Raw genomic sequence first — 18,527 nt, forward strand, 5'->3', positions numbered from 1 at the left:
TTCAATAATAACAAAAATGGCAGAAATGGAATCATTAGGAATGTCAATAAAGAATTACAAATACATCCTAATACTTCTATACAATATTGTAAAAAGTAACCATACAGCTACTCTGAAATCAAAGGTATTCTATCTTTCAACCGTCAATTTTCCATTCAGGGTCTTTACCTAATTATTTGTTTAGGAAAAATACTGCCAAGTAGTAGCACTGAATACCATCTGGAAATATCAATCTCTCTATACATTATACTGAAGTTATCTGATGCTATAAAGGATATTTCAATTAAAGAAATGGTAAAAATATCAGAAACAACTATCAGAAAACTGATATCGTATCTTAGTAATCCTGATATGGATCATGCAAGATTGCTATCCGTAGGAATTATTTCATTTATTATAAATCACACACCTAAAACTAATAAAATAATGGCTGAAAAAACAGTTGAAAAAATTATAGAGTCCCTATTAAATATCCTATTGTCTAGAAAAACTGAAGGAAAATTAAAAATGCTCTCCGCAAATTTACTTGATACTATGCTGCCTATTTATCAAGTAGATATATCAAAAGGCATTAGTGGAATGTCTCTTTTCCAATGGCTGATAGAGGTTATTAGGGTTAATCATTCTGAAATTTGTTTTGGACTTTTGAAATTTCTAAAACTTGGTCTTGCTAGAAACAATGACGTTGACAACACAACAATCTTGAAAGGTTTCTTTCCATCTTTCATAAATATTTTTTAGTGTTTCAAATAGTTTCGGGCGCATTGGTCAAAATAGGGACTAAAGAGGAGAATATTCCATCGGAATCTGCCTACACTACCGAGCTCATGACTATATTGAGTGACCTTTTAAACAGAATCCAGGTATTACTTTATTCCTAAAAACCTGTATTTTAATAGTTAACGGATAGAATTACAATTATTCTTCTTTCATTGGAGGAGATTTTGGAATTTGTTTGGTACGATGCCAGTGAAGGTAGTAAGTCTTTCCTGAAATTTCTAAAGGAGAACAATAACTTCATACTATCCGATAAAAAAATAATTTCAAACGAAAGACACAGAGCATTAAAATTCTTTATAAGCCTTCTTCTTTGTGCCGTAAAAGGTATGTCAACACAAAGTTCAAACAAACATGTGCAAGATATCATGGAATGCGAGAACAAGTTATCACTTACTTGTGATTACTTAATTTCAATGTAAATTAAAGTGATTATATCGTATTTTATTCAGAACAAATATCGCTGCTACTCTGCATATCTACTTGAAGACAAATATTGAGGAAGTGGAAACAAATATGAACCTTGCAAAGCTAGAAGTTGTGTATATTTTAACACTAATAAAGCTTTTTTATCTTTGTAATAATGAGAAAAGTACTGTTTATTCTAATGTTCCCGAAAAATTATCGAAATTTAAGTCAATAGTGGAAGTAATATCAATAGATAGCATGATACTTATTAGGGTTTGTCATGTTCTTAATGATTTTTAATATGCAGAAAATTATAAACGATATAGATATTGATCTGATTTTAAGTTATTTGAAAGCGATTGTGCTGTTTCTCAATGATGATATGCAATGTTATTTGAAAAGTAATTCAGATTTAAATACTGAACTTTATCCATTTGAATTAAGAAATATTCTGAGTAAGAAAGCATTGTTATTAAAATATTTTCTTTAGTGGCGCTAGGTTTGATGGAGTACGTTTGCAAAAATAACTTTACCTCATGCAGACATGTTTTCCACGATGAATATACTTTGTACATGAATCGTAGGTTTTATTTGTTTGATTTAACTGCCTAAGTAGTAAACTCAAGAATTAACTTTTCCTGTGTCTTGGAGTTTATGATACGACCAGTAACATACAAACCCAGGAGAAAGGTAGATGAGGCTGACAAAACTCGTTTAGCCATATATAAACTGATATTTTCGGATGAAACCGATGTTTTAACATTTTTTAAGAACCAGGTTTTTCCTTTTATAGAATAAAAAAATTGATAGCTTTGTCTTGACGTTGCAATCAGCCTAATATTTGCGTTTAAGAATACTATTCACAAGTAATTTTATTTCATAGTTATAAAAATATCAGCTGTAAAAAATTGGATTTCCTAAAAAATATGATTATGAAAAAATTGAAATGTAATGTCGAAGATATCAATAATGCAAAAACTATCCCAAATACTATACAATCTCTAGAAGAATTATCACCACAGTCTATACTTTTCTTAACTGCCATAACGGAGGTAATCTGCGGAATGAGTATAATATAGAAATACAGAGCGCAGGTGAAACATTCAAAAACATTGTTTTACCTCTTTTGAATTTACATAAAAGAATAGATATTTTAGATTGGCAATGGTTATGTGCTAGTCTATATGCTCCATTATTCGTACCAATTGTGCATGATATTATGAGAATCATAACTAAATACGATGAAATAGAATCCGCAAAATTCAATGTAATAGAAATGGTACTATCTAAGAAACTAAATACAATTATCAACAGATCTTTCATTACTCCTCTCTTGAAATCAAAATGAAAAAACTGGATCCTTGCTACAAAGAAGTCATTAAAGGGAACATAACTTTGAATACTGTGAGTTATACATTATAAATTTATCAAAAATAGGAACTTTATGAGCTTTTGAGGGAATATATTCTCGATAAATTGATAGTCAATAGTGATCTCTGCGCAAATGAACATGAAACCTTTAATAGGGTTATAACTATTGTAAACCGAATTTCATGGATAGTAAGATCAACTTCAATTGAAAATTACCCAGATATGAATAAACACGTTCAAATCTTACTGGAAATAATCAAAATTTTATGTAATGCTTTTTTCAGTTCTTTCGAATTCTATCAGTCCAATAAGCAGGGAGATTATAGACAAAATAGAGAAAAAATTGGTAGTTTTGTAGATGATATATTTGTTCTTGGATCATCGATTTTGAATCATAAAGTTGATGATACCCTTATGACTTTATCAATACCAATGTTGAATTTATTGAGGTTTGGAAACACAACTCAATACAATAGTTTTAGGATCGTAGACGAGGTTAAATTTTGACTGTAAAAATCAAAAAATCAACCTATAGAATTATCCAAAGGAAGATAAATATACAAATCATATACTAATATTTATCAGTTCTCTAATGATTAAGGCAGTAAAGATAGGTTCAGTAGATGGTTTGTATTTAGAATTAAAAAATTATACATAGTTGTGAACCTTCTCCTGAATGAAGATGTGTACGATTTTGTGATTAGTGCAATAAAATTTCAAAAATTAACTTTTGTTAAAGATAATGCCAAAGCATGTTTATCTATTATTTTAGTAGGAAAGCAAGTATTAAAGGTATTGTTTTAAAATAAAGAACTCTTAAATAGACCGGAAATCCCTATGACCCTAATAATCTTTTATCTGTTGAGCATGGTTGTTAAAATTGCATAATTTTAGAAAATATAGATTCATTCACAAAAGGACTTGCATGCGAACCATTTACAGCAGAATATGAAGAATTTCCCGGAACTTATATTGCAGTTGTTCTGCAAGAATTGATTTTGGGAGTAACTTTGTCTTTTTGAAACAAAATGTTTTAGGATATTTATCCAAACATTGACCTTGTAAAGAAGTTACTGTTTAAAATTTCAAATTTAATCATTAGAGTATATTTTTAACTTTATATATTGATTATTAAACAGGCAAATCATTTCGGGAATATACTAGAAATTGATTTATGTGCATGCATTTTATCCTTGCTCATATTTCTAGGCGATGACAGTTCACTTGGTTCATCAAATGTGATAACAAATTCTTGCATATTATCTGCGGTAATGGAAGATGTTATCCTGCTTCGTATGGAGTTTAACTGGGCGCAGATGCAGAACATGTCTAGCATTCCCTTGCTACTTCTTCTCATAACTGTGAGTTTTAATAGACCCTTTCCAATTTTTAGATAACAAAAGATCGTCCATTGTGGTTGTACATGGGAAATGCGGTTGTAATGAGGGTAAGTTACTCTACTACTATCTTTATCCTGCAGGTTATAAAGGCTTGTGACGCGATAATGTCAATAGAGGAAGACGGATTATGCAAGGATTTGCTCTTATACATCATTGCCAAGATGGTGAGATCGCGTTTTGTATATTAAATAGTCACAGAGCGATACAAAAACCAATAACATCGAAGAAGGTATCAACAAGCATGGAGATTAAGACATTTAAATAGGAATTCAAGAGCTTAATAAGGATATAAACGTTTACAAAACCACGGAATTCTTCATAGAGTATGATTTTAACGCACTAGAAGGTAACTGAAACTGAGAATCTGCCACTTTGATTTAGAATCCTCATGGAATAGAGAGTTCAATCACAAATGCCTGGAATTCATTGTGAATAATGCCATAATTAATATAAAATCAAGGCTTTTTGGAGGAAATCATTTACTTTAACGTCACACCGCACAACGTATAAGGAGGAGTCTTTGGAGTTAATTTTTGAGATCAGTTTCAAGAATATGTGGAATTTTATCCTTTAACCTTTTGGTTTATGTAAATGTGTATTGTAATTTTGTTTCAATGCCTCGAAAATATTTTGGGTTTGGAGCCTAGTTCTCGGAGATTGCAATAGTCCCCTCTAATTCCTACCAATTCACCATTTTAGGATTCACCTTAACATACAGTCACGATGATTGCTGAATTAGTTGCCAGGGCGCGTTCAATTATGCCTATGGATGCTAGAATCCCCAATCATATATGTTTCCTAGTGCCAAGGTTATTCTCTGCTTTGTCTGAAGGGCCCAAAGAACCTTATTCCTGTAAGTCTATATCATTTATTCTATTATTGTTAACATGCGAAATGCCTAATTGAGGGTATCGTGCCTTATTTACACCCTTTGTGTAGCAAAAGACATAAGGAACGTTGGAATAATGGCTCATATTGATGCCGGAAAGACTACACTTGCTGAGTCTCTCTTGTTTGCGAGCAACAAAATCTCAAGAATGGGTAGTGTGAATGATGGAACCACGCAATTTGATTATATGGAACAGGTTTGACATTATTAATTAATGGCCTGGATTTCTCGTGGGCCTAGAGACCCCTTCCCTACTGACCAAATGCGATTATGCATGCATGTATGCATAATAAAGTACCTTGTAAACACTTTCCAATATAGGAAATTAAAAGAGGTATTACTATACGATCCGCTTGTAGCAGTTTTGACTGGAACTCTTATCATATAAATCTTGTTGATACGCCAGGGTTTGTTTATTTCCTTTCCATATACCTTTGTAGGCATACCGACTTCTCTGGAGAGCTGCACAGGGCATTAGAGGTTATAGATGGCTGTATATTAGTTGTTGATGGAACAAAAGGGATACAAGCACAGACGAAACACATATATGGCTCCTTACCTAAAAACATGCCTAGAATAGTATTTGTAAATAAACTTGATAGGCTGGGAGTTTCCATTGTAAGTTTGGAATATTCACATGACAATTGTTAGGATTACAATTTGAAGTCCATAAAGAGGCATCTTTGCTCAGATTTTCTTTTTCTAGAGAACCCTAGTTACCTGTTCGAAGATGGAGACATTAAAGATGCCAAAATATCGCAAATAGTTGAACATATGGCCAATTTTGATGAAGATATAGCTGACGCATATCTGAGGTATAAAACTTTACTTTCCTTATTTTATTTTATAGTGACAAAGCGGTTCCTAAAAAACAGATCCTGGAAAAATTAAGAGAATACGTACAGAATGCCAAGATTACACCTGTATTATGTGGTTCTGCACTTAAATTTGTTGGAGTTACTGATCTTTTATCCATTCTCTGCGAATTATTCCCACATCCAAAACCCGAAGAATCAGAAAAAAGCAATTCTACAACTTTGTATACATTTAAAACAATTCCTGATAAACTTCCAAATGTGAACTCATTTTGTAAAGTAATAGTTGGAACATTGGAGCCAAAGATGAAGTTGTTTAATGCAACATTGTCAAAGCCTGATAGTTTTCGGGGTATATATAAAATAAATGGCAACACTTTTACTGAGTGTCCAAGGTTGATCACAGGTTTGGATTTTACATACTTCTTTAATAAATCCATTAGGGGATATTGGAATGATAGATGGCATGATACACACGAGGACAGGCCATGTTTTGTCCACCAATCCGCAAACTGATATTGCCAAAAGATATAAGGACTCTTCTTCGGATTTGTCTAAATCCAATAATTGTGTTTGTTTTGCAGCTATAAGGGCAAAAAATGGTACTTTTATGTAATTCACATATAGGGTTTACAGATTCACAAACTTGCAAACTTGTTCAAGCAATTGACAGTATAAAAATAGAAGATCCAAGCCTAATCTACAAATATGACCCAGATGCTATTGACAGTATTGTTGTTGGCGGATTTGGTGAATTTCATTTTGAGATCCTTGCGGAACTACTCAGGGATAATTATGGTTGAATGCATACTATTTTATTATAAGCATCTTATAGGGATAGAAATTGAGATTGGAGACGCAAAAATCGCATATAAGGAAACACCTGCTGATGTTTTTAGGTCATCATTATTCATTGATAAAAAACCAGAAGGTATATATTTCCCCACTTATATAAACAATGTAGAAAAATCGCACATTGGCTTGGAATTGATTATTGAACCATTAGAACAATCGCAAGTGACGGACGCATCATCGTTTGATCTAATTTCAAACAGCTCCAATATTTCTCAGCGGTGTATTGTTGCTGTTGATGATAACATTTATAAAAAATATTCTGGAGAAATATCACCATCATCAGAACTGGGACAAGAAGTATTATCGAATATTCAAGATTTATTGCTAAACTCTTTAGCTTCAGGTCCAATTTTGGGATCTGGCATGATTCTTACAAAAGTTTGTTTTTCATGTAAAACTTGCATCTTGAGCAGATAACTATATCGGATATTAAAATATACTCTTCTTCAACTGTTGCTGGTGCAAAATTTGTGGCATCAAGGGTTCTAAAGAGCATTTTCGACAAGGGTGTATTCACATTACTCCAACCTATAATGTTAATTACTGTTTCTATTCCAAACGAGTTTGTTGGTCTCATTACAAAAGACTTGAGAAACAATCGCAACGCAAGAATTGTGGAGAGATCAGTTTATCAAGATGGAAATGACGCACAAGCTTCTGTTGTTGCAATTGCTCCTTTGCAAGACTTGCTAGGATACACAAGAGTTATTAGATCAATTACAAGAGGTTTGTCCACGACAAATATACAGTTGCATCAGGGAATGGAACATTTACAATGGTGCCGAATGGATATGAACCAACAAATTGATACTTGCGATTTGTACAGCCGAGTACCGCACTAGTCATTTAAATTTTCTAAATGCTCTAAAAATTCGCCTTGTCGCTCGACATGGCCATCTACAACCTTTTGTGTTTGCACCTTTAGTTGTTCCAATATTTTTGTCTGCATGTTCAGTTGCGATTCATCCAGGGAGGGGTGATACAATATACTCAATACATAATATTCAAAAGAATCGTTTGCGTCTAGCCAATTCGAGGAGCTTTGAGGTGATAATGATCCATTTTGGATTTCCTGAGGAATTTCCGGTTCTGATAAATCCGGATTGTCACATTCACTGTACGATGCCTTGTTATTTTCTGGATTATATTGCCTCGATAAATTATCCAGCAAAAGAGTATGCCTCTTTATCTTGTGCATTATATCGCTCGTGAAATTTTCGTCAGGCAACCAGTCCCTAGGACTATTACTACTACTTGGTAGTTTACTAAACATGCTGTAGTTTAAACTATTTGAGCTCTTATAATAGTCCAATTGTTGTCTGCACAGATCAATCTTTGATTCTACCTCTCTAGCAGGGCTAGATTCATCATTGTATACCCACTTCCAGTATTTGCAATGCGAGCTTTTTCCTCCCTTTTGCGAATCATGGCTTAAGCCCAAATTTGAAAAGTTATCCAAGTCCAGGGGAACGTCTATGACATAGAGTAGCCTTGAGCATCTATTATATCTTTGCAGCACCGAATCTACTGGGATACTGAATATTGTATCTGCGGAATCCGTAGCACTAGATGATAGATCATGATCGGTTGATTGAAATGTACTTGACCTGTTCTCCGGCTGGTAGCTTTGCGTAGGCTGGTCAAATCCACTCTTTATAGATGGGAAATTATAGCCTATATAGAAATGTGGATGAAAAAGAAAAACGTACGATTAACAAGAGAGTTGACATCATCGAGTTTGGAAGAATAATCCAGCGAGTGGGAATAGTTTGGCTGGGTGTCCTTTGCATCCATACTCTTTGCACCTAACGAAGCGTAAGGAGCAAATTGAGGAGTAGAAACGTGTTTTGCAGGCTCCGATTGTTCTCTGCTAAGTGTCTTTGTTCCAGCAGCCACATTGGCCCACGATGAGAATTCCTTTGCGGACTGAGGAGATCCTGATTTTGATTTTCCATTCCACTGGAGCAAGTTTAGTAGTTTTACCGATGATTGATTTTCCAGTGGTCTTTCTGGCATTTCCTTCTTGCTTGGTGGTTGTGTAGAAGGAGCGGGTGTCGCTGGCTGGCACTGTAGTCTATGTTTCGCAGCAACAAGATCTTCTTTGGTGAATCGATCGCATTCATCTCCAAATTGATGGAGATAAAAGCAATCTGAATTGCAGCACTTCATCCCCTTTAGGAAATATGAGCAGTATTTTGTGGTTCCATATGAGGCTCTAAAGTACTTGTTATCAACTTGCATTGTATTAATTCCTTGAATAGCCGCTGTGGCTTCTGACTTTTTCGAGTAGGTAACATATGCTGTGTAAGATGGTCCACCCCAATGGGAATTATAAATGTGACTTTTATTAACGACAATGTGTTGAATCTTGCCGTATTGTCCAAAGTATTCGTAACGCTTAAGGATCTCCTTCTTCGCCAACTTTAGGGGTATTCCAATGACGTAGACCAAATTCCTCTGTATAACCCTGATATCCTTTAGCGCCTCTGGGTTGCTGGTGGAGATTGGTGACTTTGTATCCTTTGGAGTCGCTTCCTTTTCCCTCTTCTTCTTGGTCTGTGCTCCCACAGCTGACTGTGGTTTTGTTTTATACTTGAAATTGGATTCTTCGTAGTCTCTTCTACATGCTGGGCATTTATTTCCCATGGTATTGCGTATATAATGGAGACACCAGAGGCACACTTGATATCCACAGCCGCAGGGATAGAAGTTGCGGTCTGTTTCGTCGAGTGTTTCCATGCATAATGGGCAATTCTGTTCATCTTCATTGTTATCGCTTGACGATGCTTTGTATTCATCTGCCATGGTCTCTAAACAAATCCTTCATTGATAATTGCAACGAGTAGCTCCTATGGGCACGAATTCTGGCGAGTTAGTGAGAGGCTCGGGGAGTGATTACATGTAAGCGTGCGAGATAAGCGCTTAAAATCTGGATCTTGGTACCTTCACGAGGTAAAACTGCTTTTAAATGGATAAATGTACAAAATGGCAGAAAGAGTATAAATTAACATACAGATACGATAGGTTTATGCAAATTTTATTTTGACCAAAGTGGCAGTCGGCCAAGGGGCAAACTTGAACCCACAGCTCCGAGCCACCACAAGGCCCAGTAGACGAAGTTTAACCCTCAACTCTCCCCTGCACAAACCAGTGCTCATTTTTGGATGTTAGAGTTTCCAAATGCATAAATGATACTGCAGTCGTTTGGCACGTGTGTAGCTCCGCTGAACTCACCCAGCCTCAACCTACACAGTAACCCTGGTCTTATCAAATGGCCATTTTCTCAACGGCTCCATGCAAATCGTGCACAGTAATTCTATATTTAGCGAACATAGTCCTTAGGGAGTAATAATAGCCGACTGGTCCATGGGCCGAGTGTAAGAGCGCAAGAAGAGTAGGAACCAGACTCTTCAAGTGCTTAGGCACATCATGCAGTATACTCCGGCCAATGTGTTGCCCTGGTGTGGATCTCAAGTCCCCTCTTAGGTCACTTGCGTCGGGTCTCAGCGTCAGTTTATGGTTTTTACTTTTGCTCGTTTCGTACATTTTTCATGTGTACTATCGTCTGTTTAAGGGTCTGAAAAGTAGAATCTTCTTCTATGGTCCCTTACAGTCACCAGTTTCTCACTTTTGCCATTAGATTGTTTACTTTGTCAATATAACACTTTCAAGGTGAGATTCCATGGATTAGAGACCTTAAAGCTCTAAAAATTCGCCTCCATACTTATCGTTCATATAGGTTCCCTGCTGGCATTACTTCAGTCTGTCTGTTGATATTGCGAGAGAACGATGGATGAGGCTCCAGATACCTTCATCGCAGATTCAGATCAAGCTGAAGTGGCCTCTGCCTGCGTCTGCTGCGGAGAGAATGGAATAACGAGGATGCTCTTGACAAAGATTCCGCACTTTAATGGTAAGCTGAGGTTACCTTAAATAGATACACGTAGACATTGTCGTCATATCATTCGAATGCAACAGCTGTGGATACTCCAATAATGAAATACAAGGTGTTTCATCCATAAAGGATCGTGGAGTCAAGATCAAAGTTGAAGTCAATACTAGCAAGGTATGCTTTTCGCTGTTAATACAACTACAATTAGGGATTAAACAACCAAGTTGTCATTTCAAATCATTCTTCAATCAAAATAGGTATGTAATAATTCAGTATATCATTCCATGGCGCAGTTGAGATCGATTTCGAGGTCCCACCAATCCCGCAAAAGGGCGTTGTAACAACTATAGAAGGCCTAGTCTCTGGAATTTCTTCAAATTTGGATGAACACATAAAGTCAATCGCAGAAGCATTAGTAACAAATGTAGATTTGAATATTCAGTTGACAACTGGAGAAGTAAAATCTGCTACAGAATACATTCACATTCTCTCTGAAATCAAGGATAAACTTGTCTCGTATAGTTCTGGCACAGAGCCCTTCACAATTTTGATTGATGATCCGTCTGGAAACAGTTACGTAGAAAATACCGAGTCAATTGTACTTTCAGAGGAAACTTACCAGAGATCGGAGGAGCAGCTAAAGGCAATGGGTTATGCTACAAAGGAGGAAACAAGCCAAGAACTTGACCTTACAAAACCCCTGGAAGATGAAGATGTTGGAAAGGAGGGGCTATCTCTGATTGTTGACTGTCCAAATTGTGGATTGCAAGGGCACAATAAAATTTGTGAAGTACTTGTACCAGGGTTTGGAAGCTGTGTTATTATGGCATTCACATGTGAGAACTGCGGCTCAAAAACAAATGAAATGAAGCCTGGTGGTGGGTACAAGGATTTTGGAAAAAAGTGGAAGCTAGTTGTGGAGTCTCCCCAGGACCTAAATCGAGATGTCATAATTTCAGAAACTGCAACAATATTCATTGCTCACTTAGATTTTGAGATGACTCCTGGTACAATAGGAAGTGCATTTACTAGTCTTGAAGGTTTAATTATTAAAATGGTTGAGGGACTAGAATCATCGCACCCGTTTCTTATAGGTGATTCTGCGCCTGAATCACAATCAGATCTCAAGGAAAAGATAAAACAACTATCGCAACTCTCAAAATTGGAGGGAATTAAAAGTTTTACACTTGTTATAGATGACCCTGCCGACCATTCCTTCATAGGACCAAGACCAAATCAATCAGGTGAAGATCCAAATCTCGTTTTTGAAACATATACAAGAACATATGAACAAGATGAAGAGCTAGGTCTAATAGGAATGAATACAGAAGACTACTAATGAATTATAAACGTTAAAGATATACTGGGTTAAGCAGGTTAAAAGTAATCTAACAACTGCTCAAGATTTGTCAGCAAATTTACAATTTGCGACGTACAACTGCATTGTGTATCCTCCAACTTTAAAATTTTATTGAGGATAGTTTGTACATGTTTACACCAAAGTTGGTTCATTGATACAGAAATTCTTCCAAACATCTTTAGCACCTTCCAGATTTCCGGATTTGCATTTGATTGACAGGCCAAAACAGAAATACATGACCTGGAAAATCCAGTCACACAACAATACACTACAATTGCATCCAAACTAATCGAGTGCTTTATGGTTTCAAGATCCAAATCTACGTCTGCCTTGTAGTTTTCATTCACATGATTCCTAAGGATACTTTGGCATTTTATTGCTGTATTTGCTGAAAATTCTCCGATTTTGCAACGCCACTCCTTCTCATTATACATTTCCTTCTTTATCAAACTGCACAATACCTTGTCAATGCTTGTCATTAAAACCAAGTATTCCATATACATGTTGTAAGGTTCTTTGTGGAATATGCAATCCATTTCAGCGAGTTTAAAAAGATTAGCATTATCCACTTTATAACTTGTGGCTGACAAAGTTGGCGTGATTTTACCATTTTCAGCAAGCATACCCCTTGCAAATTGTTCAATATCATAATTTATTGGCCTGTAAATGGTGTTGTCTACAAAGGCAAACTGATCAAAAAACAGCAGAAGTTTGTCGAGAGAAAATACCCTTGAAACAAAGTATATCCACTCTGGAATGCATGAAAGTGGATGTAATCCTTCCCCAAGTTCATCAATAGCCTTTGAGCAACATATTGCGGCATCCATACGCACAGAATTATTGTCATCATGAAGAAGGAAAAGAAGTGATGCATAGAGATGCAGACAATATTTATTATATTCTTCCACATACTTTGAATTTTGACCACCATCTTTGTCGGAAACTGGAAGAGGAACTCCTATAGAACACAAAAATTGCGACATGTGAGATCGAAGCAACAGTTCAGAGCTAGGATGTACAGCCCTAAAGACAAGACCAGAAGCTACTCCAAAAATGTTACATTCATAATTTCTTGTTTCAGTACCGTTAACTAGAGAATACAAATGACATGTCTTGAATAGCTCTAGGAATAAATCAAAGTTATTTGAAACATTCTTGGACACAACCGTGGAAACGACCTTTGACCAAGCCTTATCAAAGAATTTAGATGCATATATCCCTTTCTTTTTCATATAAATTACAACTTTGTTGTGAATGGCCAATAGTGCGATGTAATTGAAATCTGAATCTTCGCTTGAAAGCAAGGAAGATGCTGTAATCCACAATTTGTATATTGAATCAAATGACGAATCTAATAGTAATTTCTCAAGAATTTGCGAATTTTGAATATATTGTACCATACTTTCAAGAACATTGCGGTTTAAGTCACTCCCAAGTAAGACACAGATGAAATCTACAAATCCGTCATACCTTTTCCCACTAGTCACCTCTTTGGATATAATAGGGAATGTATCACTTGATAAGCTAAAGAGGGTGAAGAATGAATTAACAAGTGTGCCTATACATTTTATTTTAGGCATATCATCCTCTCCAATCCTAGGGAAAAGGGACTTTAAGCTATTCAAATTTTTATTTTCCAAGGATATTCCTGCAACTTGTGATCCAAGCTCATTATGAAGAGTTGATAGAACCAAATTGAAAATTCCATCTCCGAGTATGCCAGAAGAGAGAAGGACCAGAATAACCGAGAAATTTGTAACATAAAGTTTAGATTTCTCCATACTTCCAAAGTCGGTTTCTGAACCACTGATAGAATCACATAATATTTCAATTGTCCTAATAGCCTGAATAAAATTCTCAAAACATTTTGCAGTAACGCATACCAAATACAAACTGCATATCAAGGCGCTGCTATAGTCCATCCCTTGCAAGGTATCAAAAGAGAATGAATTAGATATGACTGCATCTGATACCAAACGTAAGTTTGCATAAACATTTCCATCCTTAGTCAAACTAAGCAGCATGAATCCCAAATCATTTTCTATAATTATGTTCATAGACTCCTGGATAAGAAGCAAAGACCCATTGACGTAATTGCTATCATCCACATTCTTGCACATCTCAAAAGATGTGGTAAGAATCATATTCATCAAATTCACTGCTGATATTTCAAAATAGTTCCTAGATAAAATGTTTGCGGCCATTAAGCGGATACAAGCATTATCACATGTTAGAGCAAACTTTACATTATCATATAAATACCCATATTCATCAGTGACAAACGAGCAAATTGCAATTCTAGTAAGCAAATTTAAAACAAATGCAGAACCTTGGTAAATTGAAGCATACTTTGAAATTGGGAATATTGTATCAGACTCTTGGAAGGAGCTGTCATTAGATTGTTTTAAAAGATCCAACACTAGGTTAATTTGTTCATAAAAATCTACATCACTACACATGGAGTCCTTGATTTTAGTAAATGTATCAGAGGTAGTATCATTTATATCATGACCAGTGATATGCTGTAATACTGAAGCAAACAAAAGGGCTGATGAGTTCCTTACGGACCAATTATCATGTCTCATATTTTTTAAACTAACATTCAAAGTTGCAACACAATTCAAATAGTTGACTGCGCGTAGTTCACTGCATTTATAAATCGCTCTCAAAATGTTCAGAGCATGAATTCTAACATCCAAGCTGCTATAATAACTAGAAACCGTTACTATAGAATCGGAGCCTGATAATTCCAGCAAAGTTTTCGTAACATTAGGAACCAATATTGGTTGGTGCCTATCCGTTTCAGCTCTAAGGATTGAAGTGAATGTTAGTGCCAAAGGTTCGGAGCGTCTCTGGGAATCCCGTAATAAATCAGGCACATCAGTATCAAAATGATCATTTATTGGTTCACCCTTCAAAAGGCTCAATAATATGTCTATCCAACCGTTGAGAATATTGTGAAGTTTGCAAGCCATGAGCTTCTTAGAAAACCATGTAAGGATTTCAGAGAATGAGTCCGTACAGCCCAAATGTCTAGAACGAAGCAAGGAAAGTAAAATGAATTTCCCCATCTTATCAATAATTTTGTAAACCTCAAGTGTTTTGGCTCCTGCTCCTGCATCGCTGTTTTTCCCCTCTGATATTTGAGACAAAATCAGTTTAAGCAGAGACTTTAAACAATTACATACTTCATGAATAGTCTTCCAACACATTACTGTGAATGGACGCGTTTTAAAATCGTCTTGATCCACAAATCTTGGTGTAAGGTCACAATTTGCAATAGTACATTTGAGGTTTGATAAACATAATTTGCAATCAATGGTCGGTTCTTCTGCTACATTGATATTTTGGGGAAGATTATCAGTATCTTTGACTACCAGGTGGCCTCTACAATCGATTTGGATGTCTTGCTCATTATCAGAAATTGTATTTCCGACATATCTTAGAATGTATTCCGATATTTTCTCCAGTTTGCCAAACAAAGTGCTACTCAATTGCAAAACTTCAAGATTTTTGGCAAGTACTCCGGAAACGGAATCAATAAATTGTGATATCAAAGAAAGTACACCCACTGGAGAAACTGCTCCCGAATAGTTCGCGGAGCCTCCGCACAAGGCATGGTAGTAAGAGTCCAACTCCCTTAATAACCAGTCCATATATGCTGCAGAAGTATTAACGTTGTCAGAAAATACAAGACTTGTGAACCTTTTAAAATTATCACCCAAAGTTCCAGCCAAAGCATAATTTATCAATAATACAAGAGCCTTGGATCCAGAGCAATAACGCAAAGTTCTAACACTCCACAATGATGAAACACTCTTTGTTACAATATAGTCAATGTCTGTACTAGATTGTACATAAGAGATAGCGGGAAATGATGGGATAAACTTCATAATTTGGAAAATCAGTTCTTGTTGTTTTGTAGAGAGATAGAAAAGGGAATAGAATAGGGGTAGTATAATCTCCTTGTCAAAGAGACCAATTAATGATGGTAGTGAAGAGTCTGTAACACAAAATATCTTGTAAACCATCAAAATGATTTCAAGTGCAATGGTATTTTTAAAATCGGAACTGCATGGATGGATAGTTGCTACCATACGCTCCAAGAGAATAGATATGAATAAAAAGTGGAACACTATATCATCTGTTTCTCTAACGTCTACATCAGAATCAAGGTATAGAATATACTCTTTTATTTTTCCATGGTCAGTTTGCATCAATTCCTGTAATTTTTCAATGTTTGAAGCCAATATGGTATAAAGCCTAGTTATAAATGGTTTTAGTGCTTCAACAAAATTTTGTCGAAGTGAAGGGAGTGTTGTCTTCATAAAACCTTTACAAGCGTGCAAAACCAAGTGAATTTCAAGCACATGCGCACGTTTTGTTGTTTTTGGCAACGATACCAGAGTTTTGAACAAGTTCAATCTTAGGCCATCGTTAACATGAGAAAGCCCAGCGTAAAAACGATCGAGGGAAATGTAAAACAGACCTTCACAATCGCCCTGCTTTAAGTTTTCCAAAAGGAACTTTGATGGACTAGACAAGGAACATATTAAAATTCCCTTTATTTTCAAATCATCTGTACAAAGGTCAACAAACTCTATGCGATCAATTATTCTGAAATTGTAAAGGCAGATGCTCTCTGAAAATTTCAGAGGCCCAGTCAGATGGACGATCCTATCGTCTCCAGCATCAACACTCTTTTTTCTTGTAGCAAACATCATCTCTTTAAAAAACTCCTCCAAATTTACACGGTTAGAAATTATGTACTCTCCAGAATGCTCCAGCATCCTCTTTTCATCCTCAACCAAATAGGGATAGAAATCGGATTTAGAAAAACATGCTGACAACTTTAGTAACTCAAGGGTACAATTTTTGTCAATTTTGCTAAAAATTGTCTTGAAAGATTCCGCCAAAAGATCAGCTCTCACTTGTAGATCCGCGTGACTGGTGCATTTTTGTGGGACCAACTTGCTACCATCTTGTCCTGAAATTTGTAGTTTTTGCAAATTTAAAATTGCAATAATAACTGGATAAACAAAACACTTGAATGTGATATAAGCGATATCGGTACCATTTTTATGATCATACGATTTAAATGTACGATATATGCTTAACAAGAGCTCCGTGAGTAGTGACAAGGAAGATGCCTTAATTGATAGATTTGACAAGGAACACAACAGATGTGGAATTATAAAAGGTTCCTTGCTTAATACTTCACACGGACCTGAGAATCTGAGGAGGTATTGCAATGCAAAGTACTTTAATTTTAAGTTCCCTCCAAAATAATTTATGGACTTGTCAAACATATTATCGATATATTCATCCACAAATGGAAGATTAGCATTTTTTATCGAGTGTAATATTTCCAGAAATCTTTTCCAAATACAAATCGATAGATGGGAGCTCCTCCTAATTCTGCTAGACCAAAAATTTAAAACAATGTCTGGAAGAGTGGATAAACAGGTTTTTAATGCACCAACTTTAAAAGAATCAGCAGTTATGAATGTAATGAACAACTGGAGTCCCTGCAATGCTGCATAATTTACATCTACTCTCACGAATTCTGTAGCAGCTATTTTGAATATCTCATAGGCTGAATAAAGGATTTTCAACGGAGCATGTACACTTTCCATATTTTTATTTGTGCCAAAAATATTTTCTCCGTAAAAGTGATTCAAATACTTTACTATCCCCCGAATAGAATAAACAAAAGATAGAGGCTGCAACGCAGTAAAGAGTGAAAACAATTTGTCTTTAGAAAATAGTTCCTCTGCTTTCATACCTTCCATATCATTGAACTCACCATGTTCAAAAGTGCTCATTGGTAAGTTTGCAACATCCGTTACCTCTGAAAATAATGGTTCAACATCTAAACTTGTTCTATTAGACTTTGAGGCTATGTAGACTATTCCAATAAGCGCTATACCAAGATTTGATAAAATATCCCTGTCACATTTAACATCGTTGGCTAGTCTATAGAAGCGGGAAAACAGCCTTTTCAGACTCTCCAAATCGACGTTGTAAGAAACATCTGCACCGAGTTCGCCTGGGTAAATTAACATATTAAGCACCTTGAAAGCTAGGAGTTTACACTTGTAAAAATTCTGGGTGTCGCAAATCCCGTGAGAGTATAAAGGAAGCGATTCTGAATCCAGAGGTAATTGGAACAAAAGTTTTACCATTGCATTTAGTGCCTCGACACCAGAATGAGATTGCATTATACCATTTGTAGCAAGGTTGTACAAATCCGAAAACTTCCTGTGTAATAGCCTTTCTTTATCATTTTCCATCGAGATTAAATACCCATGAATTGCAATTTGCCGAAAGTCCGCTGGTATGGACTTGAAAGCCGAGAGGCAAACGGAAGAAAATCCTTTAGACAGAGATATCCACTCAGCTTCTGATATCAAATCTAGCAAGTACTTTCCAAGAGAAACAAATATTCTCTGAACATCGCTGCAAGTGACGCTAAAAAGAGTAGAATCTGCGACAAACTCTCGAAGGTAATTTTCCAGATCATACAGCGAGACTAGAATTTCGCCTCTCTTGTTACGATAATCAATTTCCTTGATGTCAAATGAGAATTTTGATCCAAAGGATGCCTGAATTAACTCATCTAGTGACCTACTCAAGACAGTGGAGTCAGAGAAAGACAAAACTTTCCCAGAACCTCCACCGCCGACTTTATCTTGTCTTTCTTGGTGACTTCCTCTAACTTTGTTGGTCTCTGCATGGTCTAAAGGGGTTTCCACCATCT

General features: G+C 35.9%; 5 protein-coding genes across 5 annotated transcripts; 3 read left to right on the plus strand and 2 right to left on the minus strand.

Annotated features, from left to right (window-relative positions):
* Positions 1-16: 16 nt before the first annotated feature.
* Positions 17-881, plus strand: BEWA_030980 (hypothetical protein; the record flags this gene model as incomplete). The annotated part of the gene is made up of 3 exons (XM_004829854.1): positions 17-124; positions 160-709; positions 742-881. 3 exons carry the CDS (start codon positions 17-19, stop codon positions 879-881), a joined length of 798 nt encoding a protein of 265 aa, XP_004829911.1.
* A 4,040-nt stretch (positions 882-4,921) lies between these two features.
* Positions 4,922-7,323, plus strand: BEWA_030990 (Elongation factor Tu GTP binding domain containing protein; the record flags this gene model as incomplete). Its single annotated transcript, XM_004829855.1, has 9 exons — positions 4,922-5,041; positions 5,167-5,252; positions 5,286-5,463; positions 5,497-5,660; positions 5,696-6,012; positions 6,297-6,458; positions 6,496-6,893; positions 6,929-7,241; positions 7,274-7,323. 9 exons carry the CDS (start codon positions 4,922-4,924, stop codon positions 7,321-7,323), a joined length of 1,788 nt encoding a protein of 595 aa, XP_004829912.1.
* A 30-nt stretch (positions 7,324-7,353) lies between these two features.
* On the minus strand, positions 7,354-9,568 carry BEWA_031000 (hypothetical protein; the record flags this gene model as incomplete). Its single annotated transcript, XM_004829856.1, has 2 exons — positions 8,225-9,568; positions 7,354-8,189 (listed from the first exon to the last, which is right to left on the minus strand). Exons 1-2 carry the CDS (start codon positions 9,318-9,320, stop codon positions 7,354-7,356), a joined length of 1,932 nt encoding a protein of 643 aa, XP_004829913.1. The 5' UTR covers positions 9,321-9,568.
* A 736-nt stretch (positions 9,569-10,304) lies between these two features.
* Positions 10,305-11,746, plus strand: BEWA_031010 (zinc finger protein zpr1 domain containing protein; the record flags this gene model as incomplete). The annotated part of the gene is made up of 4 exons (XM_004829857.1): positions 10,305-10,428; positions 10,463-10,581; positions 10,616-10,664; positions 10,701-11,746. The coding sequence occupies 4 exons, from the start codon at positions 10,305-10,307 to the stop codon at positions 11,744-11,746; spliced, it is 1,338 nt and encodes a 445-aa protein (XP_004829914.1).
* A 38-nt stretch (positions 11,747-11,784) lies between these two features.
* Positions 11,785-18,525, minus strand: BEWA_031020 (hypothetical protein; the record flags this gene model as incomplete). The annotated part of the gene is made up of 1 exon (XM_004829858.1): positions 11,785-18,525. One exon carries the CDS (start codon positions 18,523-18,525, stop codon positions 11,785-11,787), a length of 6,741 nt encoding a protein of 2,246 aa, XP_004829915.1.
* Between the last annotated feature and the right edge of the window lie 2 nt (positions 18,526-18,527).

This window comes from Theileria equi, chromosome 1, assembly GCF_000342415.1.
Source record: "Theileria equi strain WA chromosome 1, complete sequence".
NCBI classification, from domain to species: Eukaryota; Apicomplexa; class Aconoidasida; order Piroplasmida; family Theileriidae; genus Theileria; species Theileria equi.